Genomic DNA, 19,930 nt, shown 5'->3' on the forward strand with positions numbered 1-19,930 from the left:
TCAGTTAAGCTTAATGACGTAACTACTAACGAGGCAATTGACACATTAAGGTCATTAGGCACAGGGTTTCCACTAAGGCGTCGAAATTTAAATAATTGAGTGAGAAAATATGTGTTGTTTAATGCAACTCTCACTCTCTCGCCCTTTACCTGGAGTCAATTAACCTGTTGTGCTCTCTCTCTCTCTCTCTCTCACAGATAGAGAGAGAGACACACAGAGAGACTAAGACATACTAAGAGACAGACAGACCGTAGTCATGTACATCAATACCGCCACCACTCCTGTGTAAGCTCCAGCAGTTACAGTGGGTGCCCATCCTCTTTAGTTAGTGCAGTCTGCCAAACTCCTGGGTGTAACTATAGACCACAAACTGGACTGGAAGGCCCATGTAAACAACACTATCAAGGCAGCCTCGTACCGTTTCTACATGCTACGACGACTCAGGTCACTTGAGGCACCCACGCCAGAGCTGAGGACCATCTACAACGCCTTTATTCTCCCCAAACTAACGCATGCGTCACCAGCCTGGTCGTCTTCAATCAACTCCACCCAACAACGTCAGCTAGAGAAGGTACAGAAGAGGGCCTGCAGAATCATGCTCGGCGCGGACTACTCCGGCTACAACAACGCTCTCTCCACCCTGGAAATGCCATCCCTCAGTGACCTCCACCACCAAGCACTAGCAAGGTTTGGCAGTGGACTACTGCACCATCCTCGTCATTGCCACCTGCAGTCCCCCGCCCACCTAGCACAGTCCGCCACTAAAACAAAATTCAGCCCACAAGCGCCGACACTTATAGCACCATCCCATCTATTGTTAAAATAATAAACAACTCCTGATTTATGTATTGTACAGCCCTGTAAATGTATTGAACGCATATTATATCATTATGTTTAAATCACATGTAAGTTTGTATATTTTCAGCCACCGGCTGCAACTTTATAAATATACCGTTTATTATTATTATTATTATTTATTATTGCAGACAGCTAAAGAGACAAACAGGTAAAGAGTGAGACAGACAGACATAAACAGACAGACAGACAGACATATAGAGACAGACAGACAGACAAACAGACAAAATCAGACCCTCCAGACTAGAGAGAGTTCCAAAATAATAAACCATGAACTAATCTACATACCAATTAGCGATTCTGATTCTTTTTATTAATAGTAATAAGCCAAGTTGCTGAAGGGGATCCAACTCTCTCTGTTTTATAAGTATTTTTTTTAGTTATTCTCGACCTGTGAAGAGAAGACGTGAATAAATGTGTGAATGGGATAATGAATAAATGGGGGAGATAAAAGGTTATATTATTGAACAGGAAGATAAGTCATATACATACATAACTTACATACATTAGTTAGTAGTTTATTGACAAAGGTGTAAATACTTGATAAATATAGACAAAGAATTTAAAATACATTTGTCCAATAAAATATTTTAAACAAAACATAAGGGACAATTCCAAACTTAACTATAGATTCCTAGTACATAATTACATAATTCAGGCACATATACATTTTCATTTAAGAGTTCACTGATACTGGAGAAAATCAGCATATGACACCTTTAATCCGGCACTGGCAGAGAGCGTACAATCAATCAGCACATGTAGTTCACTTGTCATCGCGCTGACACACTCTCAACTCTACTGGTGTGCGACTCCACCTACCTGTCTCTACTTTAAGGCTGTGTTACATTAGTCTCAGCCTGATGAACGACTCACGCTGAAAACCCGGGATAAATTTCTTACTTAAGTATACCTCATGCACTGTCATAAAAGGGTTCAGATCGGATATGTACGTAGGATTTTTTTTGTAGCGGCAACTGACTTCTCCGTTACCAGACTCGCCACTCTCTCTAGTGGGTTTGTGTCACAGTCTAAGGTTAATTCTCTCGCCATGAATCTAAATCCTGGTGTGTTTGTTATCCTACGTAAATCATATACAAAATGAAAAGGTTGTTCCATGTCCTTATCTCATGTTGTGATTTCATAAACTTGCATCTCCTTTAGACACACACACACACAAACAAGGCTATAATGGTACCCGCCTGTCTCCATAAGCTGGCCTCAGTTGCCTCCTCCTTAACAGCCATTGCAAATTTTATGTATTTTTATTTTGTTGTATCATTTAAACCTGTGTGTGTGTGTGTGTGTGTGTGTGTGTGTGTGTGTGTGTGTGTGTGTGTGTGTGTGTGTGTGTGTGTGTGTGTGTGTGTGTGTGTGTGTGTGTGTGTGTGTTTTCTCATTTATTATTGAATTACTTTATTAATTTTATTTGTAATTACTTATTAGTCTCACAGTGAAGGTAGAAGGAAGGAAGGAGGTTAGAGGGGGAGAGGGAAGGAAGGAGAGGTTAGGAGGGGAGAGGAAAGAAGGAAGGAAGAAGGAAGGGGTAGGAGGGAGGAAGTTAAGGTAGGGAGGGTAGGAGAGGTTAGGAGGAAGGATAGATGAAGTAGGAGGCCTCTCACCACACTATATCAACACTGGCTGAGCTAACATCAACTGGTATCTCCCTGCAACACCTCCTGGCCACGATATTGAGAGAGAGAGAGAGAGAGAGAGAGAGAGAGAGAGAGAGAGAGAGAGAGAGAGAGAGAGAGAGAAAATAGTAAAACAAAATTCGATTCATTCACCTGCCCCCCACACATGTACATACACAGGGGTTCGTGAGTGGACAGTAAGTCGATCCCTGATTTATATGGATAGAGGTTAAATGAGCACTTACTAATCCTCCTTCTTCTCACACCCCTACTTCACCCCCCCCCTTTCCATCCCTTCCATCCCCCACCTCACCCCTCTTCCCTCCCAATTCACCTCTTCCAACCCTCCCCTTCACTCTCCCTCCCATCTCACCCCCCTTCCCCCACATCCCTCCCTCCATCACCCTCAGCCCTCCCATTCCCCCTGACTCCCTCACCCCTTTCCTCCTCCTGGTACTAAAGAACTGAGTTTATAGACCAAGAATCGGTACCTTTTATCTTACCTGTAAAGACTAGTTTGGTGCTTCTTTGTTTTGTTTCTTGTTTTTTATTTTTTTATTCAATTTCAATTGTTTATTCCTTGATAGAGGAAGCGGGATCCTAGTGCTGTCACGAGGTACCCCTGTACAATGACACCAGAAGCATCTGGCAAGTGTGACAAGTATATACAGTATAAATATTATAAAGGGGCTTACTCTTAGGAGGTAGTGGATAAGGGTGCTGCTGTCGGGTCTTCTGCATAATGCACAAGAGTATTTTTTTTTCGTTAGTTTTGTTTTGTTGTTTTGTTCTGTTTTTGTTTTGTTGTGGTTTTGTTTTGTTTATTTTTTTTTTATTATTATTATTATTTTTTTGGTCACGTGGTTTAGTGAGTGTATGCCTCTTTTTTCCCTCCATTCCTCATTTTTTCCCTTTCCTGATTTACTTTTTGCCTTTGATATATTTTTAACCCAGGTGCCTCTCTCCCCGTGAGTGATGCGACAAATTGAATATAGTCTTAACGAGGTGAAAGTCGTATGGTTATATACAGTATATTAAGTCTTATGGTCCCCCAAATAACATTAACTTTACATGAGCGAGTTTGTGATCAACTGAAGATTAACCTAACCTAACCTAACCTAACCTAACCTAACCTTAATCTATGTAACCTAACCTCAATCTTACTAACCTAACTTAACCTTATCTTCACCTGACTAACCTAACTTTAATCTACGTAACTTAACCTTAATCTAATCTTACCTAAATTTAATCTAACCTGACCTAACCTAACCTAACCAAACCTAATAACATAACTTAAAAAAAAACGTCACATATACCCCTATTGTCCTGAGAGGCCACTGTTCGCATAACCCTTAATCTGCAAATCCGACTCGACTCAGTGAACAGATTACGCGAACGCTGAGATGTAAATATTTACTTTTTACGTGAATTTGGATTTTGGGTGAAAATTCCTAGGCTTTCATGACCTTAATGGAGGGAGGGAGAGGTGGTTGGAGGGAGGGGTGGAGAGGGTAATGGAAGGAGGGAGGGAGGGAGAGGTGTGGTGAAGAGATGGAGGGAGGGTAATGGAGGGAGGGAGGGAGAGGTGTGGTGAAGAGATGGAGGAGGGGGGAGAGGGTAATGGAAGGAGGGAGGGGAGGGAGAGGTGGGTGAAGAGATGGAGGAGGTTAATGGAGGGGAGGGAGGGAGGGAGAGGTGTGGTGAAGAGATGGAGGGAGGGTAATGGAGGGAGGGAGGGAGAGGTGTGGTGAAGAGATGGAGGGAGGGGTGGAGAGGGTAATGGAGGGAGGGACAGGGGTAGTGAAGAGATGGAAGAAATAATGGTGGTTGGAAGGAGTGGTGAAGAAGGAAGGAATGGAAGGAGGGATGGATGGGAAGGAACGAGGAATAGGAGTGAGAGAGATAGAAGAAAAAGGAGGGGAGAGAGAGTAAGAGGAGAGATATAATAAAGAGAGACACAGAAAGAGACAAAGAAAAAGAGAGATAAAGAGAAAGAGCAAGAAAGAGAGATAGAGAAGAGACAAAAATTGTACCTTGGCAAAAGTGATCGGACACCTGCTCGTCAAAAATACGTGAGAGGGGTTCGAAGCCTCTGTTGACGAGTGAGAGGGTGAGAGGGAAGGGGAGACGAGGAGAGGGCAAGAAGGAGGGAGAAGAAAGTGGATAAAATGTATGAGATGGAAAGAAAAAGAAATCTGTTGAGATGTCCCTTTCTCGCCTCTCTCTCTCTCTCTCTCTCTCTCTCTCTCACCATTGTTACCATCTCCCAACGCCAGAATTTATTACCAATGTGATTTATTTACGTTCGTCAAGCTCCGTATTGGCCAGCCATAAATCCGCCTTCATAGATAGTGACGTCACATCTTGAATTATTTACACCAATGACTCGTCGTTTTTTTTATTTTTGGTCATTTTTATTATAATTCGTAAGATAATTAATAATCGCCTTAGAATTATGTGATTAGTTAAGGTAATTATTTATTTGTGTTATTTTTTTATTCTGAAGTTGTGTTATTGTTTTTGTTTTGATTATAGAATTGTTTGTTCTGATTATTGTCATGTGATTTTCTTTAGGTATTTTATGTAAAGTTGTCATAGATTTTACTGACTTTTTCATATATTTTATCAACCTTTTCATAAATGTCTTCATATTTTCATAATTTTCTTCATCTTTTCATCTATTTTCTTGATTTTCATAATTTTCTAAATATTTTCATTCATATTTTGGAGTTTTTCATCAATTTTCTTGATTTTTTTCATACTTTTATTTTACATTTTCATAAATTTCTTCCCATTATCATCATTTCCTTCACCTTTTTATCCATTTTATTGATTTTTCATAATTTTCTTGACATTTCCATAAATTTCTTCACATTTTCTTAGATTTTCTTGACGTTCCATCTAAAATCTTCACCTATTCACTTACTTCTTTTCCTCCTCCTCCTCCTCCTCCTCCTCCTCCCCTCCTCCTCCTCCTCCTCCTCCTCCTGCCTCTACAATGTACGTGTTTAATCTCTCCTTCCCTCCTACAGTGTACGTGTTAGTGGCGTCCTTTGAGGTACAGTGGGACTTCGTATTGGCGTTAAGGGAGGCGGTAATGGACGACCTGGAGGAGTACGCCATTGTGACCATTGATGACGACAAGTACCTGGGCCTTAATGGTACCCAGATGAGAGGTGAGAGGGATGGGGGAGAGGGATTGAGAGAGGAGGGGTTAGAGGAGTGTTGAGAGGTGTGTCTTCGAGTGAGAGGGAGGGGGAGGGAAGGGAGACAGGGGTTAGAGGACTGTTGAGAGGTGTGTGTGTGTTTAAGTGAGAGGGGAGAGAGGGGAGAGGTGTGTGTGTGTGTGTGTGTGTGTGTGTGTGTGTGTGTGTGTGTTTGCTAGAGATACAAAGAGACTTAACACAACTTCCATCAATAACTTTAACCTAACCAATATTTGTCACCTGTATCTATCACTCCCCAAATGACCTGACCTGACCTGACCTCCCACAGTGCCAGGGAAGCAGATAGTGACCATGTCGGAGGAACTAGCTGAACGTCTTTACCTCGGCTTCAGGGCAGTAGTTAAAATCACCCCAGCCTACCCGAACAACACCAAATACAGGTAAGAGTCTTAATTAATTAGTTTCCAGACAGGTGAACAAATAATGGAATACCTTGTTATTGTTGTTGCTATTATTGTTATTGTTATTCTTTTGTTTTGGTTCAATTACTCAGTCAATCAGTCAATTATTATGGCCGTGACTGAGGGTTAGCGACCACATCCCACCACACTATATAAAATGTTTTTCTGGTCATGTTTATTAAGTGTCTCGGGTGTTGTGTGTCTTTGGGCACCATAACTTGTAAATTCATTCATCCATCCTTGTCTCTGTCTTCTCCTGGCCTCTCCTACCATTATCCCCGGCCTCTCCTACCATTATCCCCGGCCTCTCCTACCATTACTTTTACCCATTAATATCTCTACCATTATCCCCGGACTCTCCTACCATTATCCCCGGCCTCTCCTACCATTATCCCGGCCTCTACCCTCGGCCTCCTACCATTACTTTTACCCATTAATGTCTCCCTACCATTATCCCCTGGCCTCCCCACCATTTTCCTACCATTACTTTACCCATTAATGGCCTCTCCTACCATTATCCCTTGGCCTCCTACCATTACTACCATTACTCATTAATACGGCCTCTACCATTATCACTGGCCTCCTACCATTACCCCCCATTATCCCGGCCTCCTACCATTATCACCGGCCTCCTACCATTACCCCCATTATCGCCTCCTACCATTATCCCCGGCCTCCTAACCATTATCCCCTGGCCCTCTCCAACCACCATTATCCCCGCCTCTCCAACCATTATCCCCGGCCTCTACCATTATCCCCTGGCCTCCTACCATTATCCCCGGCCTCCTACCATTATCCCCGGCCTCCTACCATTATCCCCGGCCCAACCATTATCCCCTGACCTCTCCTACCATTATCCCCGGCCTCCTACCATTATCCCCGGCCTCTCCTACCATTATCCCCGGCCTCTCCTACCATTATCCCCGGCCTCTCCAACCATTATCCCCTGACCTCTCCTACCATTATCCCCGGCCTCTCCTACCATTATCCCCGGACTCTCCTACCATAATTTAACCCATTAATTACGTTCATAAACTCATAATAAAAATACCTTATAAGGTTTCACCAATTCTTTCTCTGTTTTCATTCGTCAGGGAGTTTGAACAGAAGGTGTTGAACAGGATCAAGAAACACCCCTTCTGTGTACCCTACAACCCACAGATCTTTAAGTATATCACGGTGAGTACATTTTGAGTACCTTGAGTACATGTGCGTCTTACCTGAGTACTTTACCTGTGTGAATTGTTGGGGTGAAAACAACGTTTACCTGTCACACCTGCCTCAAACACCTGTCACGATCGCGCTGTACGACGCGGTAATGATGTATGCTCAGGTGCTCAATGAGACACTAGCTGACCCCAACGCTGACCCCGCTAATGGGACTCACATCATTTCTCTTATCAAAAACAGATCCTTCCCTTCCATCCAGGGCTTCAAGGTGAGGTAGATAGATAGATAGATAGATAGATAGATAGATAGATAGATAGATAGATAAATAGATAGATAGATCCAGAGATAATTATAGACAAAGAGAAAGAGATATAAAGATAGGGAGAGAGAGAGAGAGAGAGAGAGAGAGAGATAGTGAGTGAGAGTGAAAGAGAGAGAGAGAGAGAGATAAAGAGAGATAGAGAGATAATTAAAACACACTAGTTATAGTAATTAAATGATAAATTCGCTAACTTGTTGAAGGGGAAGAAAATTGTTATTTTTATTTTAGCGACGTGAGTAAAGTTAAGTTGTATGAGCTGCGAAAATTAGTCCCTGTGAAGTGTTGATGACTGTTCTAACTCCTGTGACGGTTTTTAAGGTGAGATATTGGATGGTGGGGGGGGGGGTGAGGAGGGAGGGGGGGGGAGAAGGTAGAGGAGGGGAGGGGGGAGAAGGCAGAGGAGGGGGGGGTAGAAGGTGAGAGGAGGTGAGAAGGTAGAGGAGGGGGGTGAGAAGGTAGAAGAGGGGGGTGGAGGAAGGAGGGAAGAAGGGGAGAATGACGAGGAGGAGGAGAAGGGGAAGGAAAACGGAGAAGGTAGGAGGGGGTGGGGAGAAAGGAAAGAGTAGGGGAAGGTAAGGGGTGGGAGGAAGTGGAAGAAACAGCTCATGTATAGTGTATAAATAATATGTATAGAATATTACCTATGCATAGATGTATCAATGTATAATGTATTAATAATCTGTTTAATAATACGTGTAATAGTTGTATAGAAATTGTCTATATCTCTGTTTCTCATAACCTAACCTAACCAAACCTAACCTAACCTAACCTCTGTCATTGTTACCAGGTCCATATGGATGAGAACGGAGATGCAGAGGGGGCGTATTCCCTATTGGCTATACGTAAACTAAACTCAGAACACATTACTCCTATGGGCTGGCACCAGATGGGTCAGTTTAACTTCCACGAGACGACGAGCGGCACACATGACATGGATAACCTCCCGGTATGCGACAGATTATAAGGGTGTTTTCGTTTGCTATAGTTACCCCTCTTTTGATGATGGTTTTCTCTAATTTATGTGTTTTTTTTTATAGGGATTAATTGTTTCCTTTGGGTGTTTTTGTATGTTTTAAAGGGGAGTATAATATTTATTAATGGATAATATTCCTCAGTGGACAATACTCCTCAGTGAATAAACTTTTCCCTTCTCAAATAACCTAAAGAGGAAAATCAATCTTACACACACACACACACACACTCACACACACACATACACACACACACACACAAACACACACACACACTCACACACACACACACACACACACACACACACACACACAGAGGAAATACTAACACTCAAATTACTTGTTCACGCGGCTGGGGTAATATATTGTGTACCGCCAGACATTATTGCCGCTTGTGGCTGAATTATTAGTATTATTTAGTGACGGAAAAGTATTTATATTACTTGTGTGAGTTGTGGAAGGTTGTGTGTTTGTTTTTTGTTCTTGTGTGTGGGAGTTGTGTGTTTTGAAGTCGTGTGTTTGTTTGTTTTTCTTGTGTGTGGGGGTTTGTGAGTTGTGATTTTCTTGTTAGTTGTTCTGTGAAGTCAGGTATTATATGTATGTGTTTGTTTCATGTGTATGTTTGCTAATATATAACCAAACATACATACATACATGGATACACCTCCTTCATACACTCACACACACTCACTCACTCACCCTCCTCTTTCACACACACACACACACACACACACACACACACACACACACACTCAACCACCACCTCCTCCTCCAGACGCTGAACTTGACGGGGACCATCAACTGGCTGGGGGGGTCGCCGCCCAGAGATGCCCCCACTTGTGGATTCGCCTCAGAGAAGTGTGACCCCGACTGGAGGTCTGTGGCTGTCGGTGTGGTGGTGTCCATGGTGTTCGTGGTGGCTGCTCTCTTCCTCTTCAGGTAGGTCCTCTCTGTCAGGTAGGTCCTCTCCGTCAGGTAGGTCCTCCGTCAAGTAGGTCCTCTGTCAAGTAGGTCCTCCGTCAGGTAGGTCCTCTCTGTCAGGTAGGTCCTCCGTCAGGTAGGTCCTCCGTCAGGTACTCTCCGGGGTCTCTCTTCTCAGTCAGGTAGGTCCTTCCACAGGTCCTCCGTCAAGTAGGTCCTCCGTCAGGTAGGTCCTCTCTCTGTCAGGTAGGCCTTCCGTCAGCAGGTCCTCTTCTGTCAGGTGTCCTCTCAGTCAGGTAGGTCCTCTGTCAGGTAGGCCTTCCGTCAGGTAGGTTCTCAGGTCCTGTAGGGTCTCTGTCAGGTAGGTCCTCTGTCAGTAGGTCCTTCTGTAGGTAGGTCCGTCAGGTAGGTCCTCTCTGTCAGGTAGGTCCTCCGTCAGGTAGGTCCTCCGTCAGGTAGGTCCTCCGTCAGGTAGGTCCTCTCTGTCAGGTAGGTCCTCCGTCAGGTAGGTCCTCCGTCAGGTAGGTCCTCTCTCTCTCTCTCATCTTAATAAAATATCTCCTCGCCGCGCCAGGCTGCTCACTATACCATAATATATATACACAAGGTTCCCCCATAAATCTACATGATTGGACGAGCGGCCCACACCTGGCGGTCATCTGGGGAACTAAAGCCTCCACGAGTTTCCATTGGCTAGTGGTAGTATCAGCTGGACCAATCAGTACTAAGATATACCAAGAGAAGAGACAATACATTGGTAGACGATCGATGCTGTCATCATTGTCATTCCAGCTCTTGACTAATAAATCAGCGTGAGGAAGCCATACGTATATAAGAGACAATATGTTTTATTGGTTTTATTGATTATGACGTCATTCCCAACGAGGGCCAATCATATTTAATGATTTATGGATTTGTTTGAGTCGGAATCGATGATGACGTCATTCCCATCAAAAATCAATCAGCTTTTAGTTTGTATAAAAGTGATATTTGTGAAACACGTGATCCACTAACTGGTGAAATAACGAGTCGTGTTAAGAGCTTTTATGAGTGGATAGATAGATAAATAGATAGATAGATAGATAGATAGATAGATAGACAGATAGATAGATAGAGAGAGACAGAGACAGACAGACAGACAGACAGACAGACAGAGAGAGATGGCCTATTTATAAGTATTCCCGTAGGATTGAAGGATGAGGGGAGGGGCTAGGATGAAAAGGATGAGGTAAGGAAGAGAGGGGGAGAAAGGGAAGGGGGAAGGGGGAGGGGTAAGAGAGAGAGAGAGAGATAGAGATAGATGTACACACCAGCCTACCCAAACACACACACCCCCCCTCCTCCTCTCACCCACATACACACACAGACGCACCACTCACTCCCTCACCACTACACCCTCTCCACACCCTCATTATAACACAATATATGATAAGGTTTTCATTCATAAATTATCTATCGTTTAGTTAAGAAATACTGAGATAACACCGTATGTAAATCACACTAAAAATCCGGCCGCTAATGTGATCAACGAATTGGCGAGTTTGGCGATCAGTAAAGGAAGATGGGGTGATTTATTTTGGCGATGTGATGGAGAGTGATTTTCTGATTATTTTGGCGATCTGAAGTGAGTGATTTTCTGATTATTTTGGCGAATATTTTGGCGATATGGTGCGAGTAATTTTCTGATTATTTTGGCGAGGATTTTGGCGATCAGTTGGAGAGAGTAATTTAGTCAGCAGTTTAGTTAATTTGGCGAGTAAATCACCCCCTTCTGACGGCAGTATTGGGTAATTTGGCGACGTTTGAATAATGAGTTTGTGAATTGGGTGCTCGTATTTCTGACCTGTTGATGACTCTGTTGTGAAAAATACGACAAATGTGTTACCTGAATTAATTAACTGGAAGGTGTATGTGTGGGTGTATGTATGTATGTATGCATGTATGTATGTGGAGGTGTATGTGTAAGTTAGGCTAAGGGATCAGGCTAAGTTATGTTAAAGTTAGGTTATGTTAGGCTAAGTTAAGTAAGGTTTCTGTAAGTTAAGTAAGGTTTAGGTTAGGTTAAGTTAGGTTAAGTTTGGCTAAGTTAAGTAAGGTTTCTGTAAGTTAAGTAAGGTTTAGGTTAGGTTAAGTTAGGTTAGGTTTGGCTAAGTTAAGTAAGGTTTCTGTAAGTTAAGTAAGGCTTAGGTTAGGTTAAGTTAGGTTAGGTTTGGCTAAGTTAAGTAAGGTTTAAGTTAGGTTAGGTTAGGTTAGGTTAAGACTCATCATCAACCATCAGTGGGCTCTTGTGTGTGATGTATCTATGGTGATCTCAGCTGGCCGCCTCACCCACCACACGACCTGAGAATCAATTTACATATTCTTTAGTTATTTCCGGGAAGCTGTGGTTGTGGTTGTTGTTGACATTGTATTTCCTTTTATTTGTGGTTATTAAGGTGTTATTGTTGTGTTTTGTTTTTAGTTATTGGTGATTAATCTGTTATAGTTGTTAGTTAACCATCATAAGAGATTGTTAATTGTGTTATTTGTGGTGTGGTTAACAGATGTGGTTAATGAAGGTGTGGTTAATACAGTTGTTCTCTATCAGGCACTACAGGTATGAGCATAAATTAGCTTGTCTGCTGTGGAAGATTGACATGAGAGAGGTCAAGGTCATTAAGACGGAACTACGCAGCCTTGACCACGGCAATAACAACACGGTGAGTAACTTCAGGTCATTTCAGGTCACTTCAGGCCAGGGGATTAGGGTATAGGTCATCTTAAGGTCAGAAAAGCAGTAGTACAGGGTATAAGTTCGTGTTTAGATCAAGTCAATAATATGGTTGAGGTCATTATGGGTCACTTCAGGCCAGGGGTCATCTTAAGGTCAGAGAATCGGTACTATAAGGTCATGTTTAGGTCAGGTCAATAATAATATGGATGAGGTCATGGAAGGTCACCCAAATCAGCTGTTGTTTGTTTACATGACACCAGATGACACACCACCCCAATCAGCTGTTGTTTGTTTACATGACACCAGATGACACACCACCCCAATCAGCTGTTGTTTGTTTACATGACACCAGATGACACACCACCCCAATCAGCTGTTGTTTGTTTACATGACACCAGCTGACTATCAACCCCCCCCCCCCCCACACACACATCAGCTGACACTGTCCTCACCTGTCCATTCCTACAGATACAGGTGTACCGTCAGAGCCTCTTTGCTGGGGGTAGCGGGGAGGGGACCTCGGAGACCCCCAGGATGGCCTACTGCAGGATTGGTCTCTACAAGGGCAACATCGTCGCTATTAAACCCATCAAGAAACGATCGGTTGACCTGACCCGGAGTATTAGGAAGGAGCTTAAACAGGTGACTACTTTAATGAGCTTTACCTGGTTAATGATATGTTCCTGGTTAATGATCTGTTCCTGGTTAATGATCTGTTCCTGGTTAATGATCTGTTCCTGGTTAATGATCTGTTCCTGGTTAATGATCTTTATCCGGTTAATGAACTGTTCCTGGTTAATGATCTGTTCCTGGTTAATGATCTTTATCCGGTTAATGAACTGTTCCTGGTTAATGATCTGTTCCAGGTTAATGATCTTCAGTTACGTATTATTGATCTTCTTTATACGTGAAACTTTGATCTAACGAACTATATAGAGTCCGTTATATGAAAACCTCTATATAATGGACTGTATCGGTGTCTGTTATATATAAACCTCTATATAGCGGACTGTATCGGTGTCCGTTATATAAAAGCATCACTGTATTGGTCATGTCTTGTTTACCATCACAGCGTCGAGTCGTGTTCAAGTGTGATGGTGAGGTGGCTTCCGGCACTCTGGCACTCAAGCACCCAGGCACTCAAGCACTCTGGCACTCTGAGTCTCAAAGATTCTTCTGACAGAATCTTTCCCTTCAGCTGGTCGTGATGGTAGAGTCTCAGGGGATGTTTGACGCCATTTGATATTTTTTTTTATTGGTGTGGTAACTTACGGAATAAAAAATTAACACTGAGACTCTACCTTAACTAGATACCTTCACTTAACACACCAGTTAGGAGACAAAATTAGAGTAGATAAATTAAACTAAGAATCTCAACGTTAATTTTGTGTTTTATCCTAAGTTAAACAGTTAGGTACGATCTTATAATCTTGAGTTAGGAGGAAATATTTACCGTAGGAACTTCGCTTCAACTGCCTGGCAAGTTTAATGGTCAGTAATTCTCACACTGGCGACACCTGGCAATGATGTAAACAAACCGTTGCCGATGGTTATTTAAGATGTAAACATACGACCATTTCATAAGTTTTCGTTTCTTCATTCCTATTTTTCTCTCTTTTGGTTTCCAAGTTCTCGTGTGGGAATATAAGTTAGTAAATATTACAGGTTGTAGTTAACGTTACTGGCGAAATCTGGCATAATGTACAGACACAGTTACCCATTAACATATAATTTAATATCTGAATTGTTGCTGAACGTTCCAAAATTTTCGTTTGTTGATTTGGTTATTTTTTAATCTCTTTGAAATTCGTTTCTGTGTGAAATTCTAGACCAAATATTTACACCAGTGAGGCAACTCCGTCACTAGCGGCGTCTGGCAACTATTTAACCAAACAGTTGCCAGTGAGTCTTTTGAATTCATGTTTATGATCGTTCCATAATATTTCGTAAAATGGTAATTGTTACTTTATAACTTTTATTCTCTAATTGTTGTCTGAGTGAGGGTTAAAACAAAAGACGGTCCAGCTATTATATAATTCACCACATGGAGGCCTTTGGCAAAACCGTAAACAAACAGTTGCCGGTGAATGTTTTTTAAGTATAAACTCCCAAACATTTCACATTTCTCCCGCGCACATTTACTTAATACTGTTTTATCTGTCTTTTCAAATTAGTTCATTTATGAAAGTCAACACAATAAATATTACAACAGTGAGAGAGCACAGTAATTGTTCATTAATATTAAAAGAACTTGTTAATATTGTAAGTTGATTGATTGTGTCTGTTATTATTATTATTATTATTATTATTATTATTATTATTGATTGTGTGGATAATTGTAATTGTCATTACATTTTACTGTCACTTTCTACACTTGTACAAGCAGGATGGAGGATATGTGTGTGTGTGTGTGTGTGTGTGTGTGTGTGTGTGTGTGTGTGTGTGTGTGTGTGTGTGTGTGTGTGTGTGTGTGTATGTGTGTGTGTGTGTGTGTGTGTGTAATAATAATAATAATAAATAATAATAAACGGTTTATTAATAGAGTTGCAGCCGGTGGCTGAAAATATACAGACTTACGTTTGATTTAGACATAATGACATAATATGCGCTGAATACATATACAGGGCTGTACAGTACATAAATCAGGAGTTGTTTATTATTTTAACAATAGATGGGATGGTGCTGTTCTTATATCTATGGGTCCGGGCTCTTATGGGCTGAATTTTGTTGTAGTGGCGGACTAGGTGGGTGGGGGGCTGCCTGTGGCAGGAGGTGGCGATGACGAGGGTGGTGCATTAGTTGGCTGCCAAACCTTTCCAGTGCTTGGTGGTGGAGGTCACTGAGGGATGGCATTTCCAGGGTGGAGAGAGCGTTGGTGTAGCCGGAGTATTCTGCACCGAGCATGATTCTGCAGGCCCTTTTTTGTACCTTCTCTAGCTGACGTTGTTGGGTGGAGTTGAGAGAAGACGACCAGGCTGGTGACGCATACGTTAGTTTGGGGAGAATAAATGCTTTGTAGATAGTCCTCAGCTCTGGCGTGGGTGTTCCAGGTGACCTGAGTCGTCGTAGCATCTAGAAACGGTGGTATGAAGCTGCCTTGATAGTGTTGTTTACATGGGCCTCCCACTCCAGTTTGTGGTTTATAGTTACACCCAGGAGTTTGGCAGACTGCATCAGTGTGTGTGTGTGTAATAATAATAATAATTAACGGTTTATTGAAAGAGCTTGGCAGCCAGAAGGCTGAAAATATACAGTTACATAATTGGGGAATGGGTTTCGAATTACAAATAATATACAAATAACAAAAGTGATATAAATAAGATATATAATAACTAGATGGGGAAAAGCCCAAACTACAGGGCATTTCAACATAGCGACAGTGCAAGAAGTAATATTTACTGGGAGTGAATACAATGGTTTATTACAAGTTATTGATAATTTTTACAATGGTTGGGACTGGGCTGTTCTTATAGCGATCAGTTCATGCACGTATGGGCTGGATGCGGTTGTGGTGCCGAACAGCAATTCTCGGGCTAGGGATCTCAGGTGGTAGTAGGAGCCGGTGTCGAGGATGGTGTAGAAGCTTCTTACCAAATTTGCAGATGAGGTCGTGGTGATGGTCAGTGAGAGTCGAAACGGTCAGTGTGTTGAGCGCTTCTTGATATGTGGAGTAGGAAGGGGAGAGAATAATCTTGCATGCCCTCTTTTGCACTTTTTCTATGTGTTTACGTTGTGTGGCATTTAGGGAGGAAGACCAGGTAGGGGAGGCATAGGTGAGCTTGGGAAGTATGAATGTTGAGTAAACACTGAGGAGCTCTGGTGCAGGAACGCCGAGGGACTTGAGTTGGCGGAGGAGGTGGAGACGGAACTGGAGGATTTGACAACTTCACTGACGTGTGGTTTCCAATTTAGTTTGTTGTCTATGGTGACGCCGAGGAGCTTCGTGGAATCTACAACCTGGAGTGTGTTCGGACCTAAAGTAATGGAAGGAGGTGGGACAATGTCCGAGGAGAGGTTGATGTGCATAACCATGGTCTTGGTATGGTTGATGGTGACGTGGTTGTTGGTGGCCCAGTTTTGGAGACTGTTTAATAAATCCTGAAGGGCGGTATAGTTGGGAGCAGAATTGTTGACGCTGATCCCAATGGTGGAGTCGTCGACATATTTCCAGCGAGCAGGGGTTTCTCTTAGGGCATCATTGATAAGCATAAGGAAGCAGAGTGGTCCCATCTTGGTGCCTTGGGGAACGCCACAGGTGAGTGACTGAAAAGTGGAGACAGCCCCTCGTAAGCGTACAGCTTGGCGTCGGTCACTGAGGAAGTCTGTAAGCCATGGTATAAGACTTCTTCGCAGCCCGAGGTCAATAGCTTTGTTGATGATTATATTGTGGTCGACTAGGTCGAATGCTTTAGTGAAATAAATGAAGGCGACAGCTACAGACGTTTTTCGTTTCTTGAGATGGCAGTATATTTAATCGAGAAAGCTGACAAGACAGTGAGTGGTGGAGGAAGTTTTTATATTGCCAAATTGCTGAGGGTCTACGACTCCTGCAATATCAGCATAAGCCCAGTCGAACACAAAACTTTCACAGATTAGGCTGGGTATTGGGGTGATTGCAATAGGTCGTAGCTGATTTAAGGATTGTGGGCTGGTTGACTTGGGCACTGGTGATACATAAGAGGTCTTCCAGTCAGCTGGGCATCTGGCTTGACTGAGAGAAGCATTGATGATAGAGCATAGGGGTTTAGCAAGCTCCGGGGAGAACTCCTTGAAGAGTTTCATTGGTAAGTCAATGGGGGTGGTAGAGCGTTTTAATTTTAGTTTGTCCAGGCGTTTTGCTACTTCAATTTCTTCTACTAAGTCAGTGGGAAGGGGGGCTGGTAGGTAAGCAGGGAGAGTGGTTGTGTCAAGCCGGGGGAGCGTCTGGCATATAGTTACGAAATGGTTATTTGTTTTGCTCAACCTAAAACAACACCAGTGCGAGATGCATTGGCGAAGGAGGGGGGTGTGTCTTATTGTTTAGGTCCATTAAGAGTTTTGCAGCTTACCATACCATTGACTGATGTTGGTCTGCTTCAGGTGCTGTGTGTAATTTGTTGCAGGGACTTCTTTGCAGTGCGTATTTTGGTGATGACCTGGTTGGTGAAGGGACCTGTAAGCGGATGTGGTCATTGAGATGAAAGGCTCTGTCTCTCTGTTGCATAAGTCTTTTGATCCGAGGTGTGATTCAGGGCAAGTGTGTGTGTGTGTGTGTGTGTGTGTGTGTGTGTGTGTGTGTGTGTGTGTGTGTCATATCCACCCATACTAAACAAAGAAAAAAAATCCTCACCTCTCACCCTCCCCCTCAACCTCCCCCTCTCCCCCCCAATAAAAAAGCTGTATACCTCAGCTTCAAGAAGACTTCAGTTTAAGCTTCTTACTATAATAGGATTGTTAAGTAAGAGACGAGCCTGGATCTAACGTCATATTTTTTTTAAGAAGATTATGAACTAGTGACAGGAGCTCTTGGTGTGTGTGTGTGTGTGTGTGTGTGTGTGTGTGTGTGTGTGTGTGTGTGTGTGTGTGTGTGTGTGTGTTTGTCTGTATTTTTTTCTATATTTGTATAGCCTTTTTTCTTTCTCTCTCTCTCTCTCAGTAAGCCTGGGGATTCAACATATCCCACCGTCTGTTCTTCTTCATAAACAAGGTGGTGGTGGCGAGGGAAGGGAGAGGGAGGGAGGGAGGGAGGGAAAGAAGGGAGAGGGAGAGAGGGAAGGAGTAAGGTAAGTAAGGATATAGGGATGGTGGGTGGGAGGAGGGAGAGGGAAGAAGGAAGGAGGAAGAAGGAAGGAGGGATGGAAGGCTGGTTATGACGGGTATCGAACGGTATTTTCCACATCTTTGTTATTGAGAGGAGGGAGAGAACCTGCTACCTTTGAGAGAGAGAGAGAGAGAGAGAGAGAGAGAGAGAGAGAGAGAGAGAGAGAGAGAGAGAGAGAGAGAGAGAGAGAGAGAGAGAGAGAGAGAGAGAGAGAGAGAGAGAGAGAGAGAGAGAGAGAGAAAGAGAGAGAGAAAGAGAGAGAGAGAGAGAGAGAGAGAGAGAGAGAGAGAGAGAGAGAGAGAGAGAGGAGAGACACCCAGCCCATTGGCTAATCAACACAAAGACAAATTAACTTCCATCTCTGACAAGTTGTGATAAATCGTCTTGTGTTGTTTACTAACTGGCAAACTTTCAGGGACTCTGTTTACTAATTAGCAAACTCCCTGAGGTGTCTGTGGCATTAACGTGTGATAAGAGAGAGAGAGAGAGAGAGAGAGAGAGAGAGAGAGAGAGAGAGAGGTGATACTTGGTGATGTTACTTGTGTATATGTGCGTGAGATAGTGAACAGAGAGAGAGAGAGAGAGAGAGAGAGAGAGAGAGAGAGAGAGAGAGAGAGAGAGAGAGAGAGAGAGATAGGAACACAATGAGAAGCTGATACAGATAGATAGATAGACACAGACAAAGAAACAAAAGCAGAGAAATTGAAAAACAGACAGATGCAGGACAGATATACACATCATTTCAGAAGATATTATTGGAGACTGAGAGACAAGATCATTAATAAGAGATTAGGAGATGTCTCTGGGGGAGGTAAGAGTGTGTGGTGTGTGTGTGTGTGTGTGTGTGTGTGTGTGTGTGTATGTGTGTGTGTGTGTGTGTGTGTGTGTGGCGTGTGTGTGTAATAATAATAATAATAATAATAATTAACGGTTTATTGAAAGAGCTTGGCAGCCAGAAGGCTGAAAATCTACAGTTACATATTTGGAGAATGGGTTACGAATTACAAATAATATACAAGTAACATAAGTGATACAAATAAGACATATAATAACTAGATGGGGAAAGGCTCAAACTACAGTTCATTTCAACATAGTGACAGTGTAAGGAGCAGTGGTTACTGGGAGTGAGTACACTGATTTATTACAAGTTATTGATAATTTTTACAATGGTTGGGACTGGGCTGTTCTTATAGCGATCAGTTCGTGCACGTATGGGCTGGATGCGGTTGTGGTGTCGAACAGCAATTCTCGGACAAGGGATCTCAGGTGGTAGTAGGAGCCGGTGTCGGGGATGGTGTAGAAGCTTCTTACCAAATTTGCAGATGAGGTCGTGGTGATGGTCAGTGAGAGTCGAAAGGGTCAGTGTGTTGAGCGCTTCTTGATATGTGGAGTAGGAAGGGGAGAGAATAATCTTGCATGCCCTCTTTTGCACTCTTTCTAGGTGTTTACGTTGTGTGGCATTTAGGGAGGAAGACCAGGTGTGGGAGGCATAGGTGAGCTTGGGAAGTACGAATGTTGTGTAAACACTGAGGACCTCGTGTGCAGGAACTCCGAGGGACTTGAGTCGGCGGAGGAGGTGGAGACGGAAACTGGAGGATTTGATAACTTCACTGACGTGTGGTTTCCAATTTAGTTTGTTGTCTATGGTGACGCCGAGGAGCTTCGTGGAATCTACAACCTGGAGTGTGTTCGGACCCAGAGTAATGGAAGGAGGTGGGACAATGTCGGAGGAGAGGTTGATGTGCATAACCATGGTCTTGGTATGGTTGATGGTGACATGGTTGTTGGTGGCCCAGTTTTGGAGACTGTTCAATAAATCCTGAAGGGCGGTATAGTTGGGAGCAGAATTGTTGACGCTGATCCCAATGGTGGAGTCGTCGACATATTTCCAGCGAGCAGGGTTTCTCTTAGGGCAT

General features: G+C 43.1%; 1 protein-coding gene across 1 annotated transcript in view; it reads left to right on the top strand.

Moving 5' to 3' along the window:
- Window positions 1-19,930, top strand: part of LOC121865857 (guanylate cyclase 32E-like) — a 77,456-nt gene that overhangs the window by 35,348 nt on the left and 22,178 nt on the right. Inside the window, 8 exon segments of the mRNA XM_042365412.1 lie at window positions 5,522-5,665; window positions 5,985-6,096; window positions 7,212-7,298; window positions 7,405-7,555; window positions 8,397-8,555; window positions 9,356-9,519; window positions 12,089-12,200; window positions 12,683-12,856. Coding sequence (XP_042221346.1) covers window positions 5,522-5,665; window positions 5,985-6,096; window positions 7,212-7,298; window positions 7,405-7,555; window positions 8,397-8,555; window positions 9,356-9,519; window positions 12,089-12,200; window positions 12,683-12,856 — 1,103 coding nt within the window.

This window comes from Homarus americanus, unplaced genomic scaffold (genome assembly GCF_018991925.1).
Source record: "Homarus americanus isolate GMGI-L3 unplaced genomic scaffold, GMGI_Hamer_2.0 scaffold34354, whole genome shotgun sequence".
NCBI lineage: Eukaryota > Metazoa > Arthropoda > Malacostraca > Decapoda > Nephropidae > Homarus > Homarus americanus.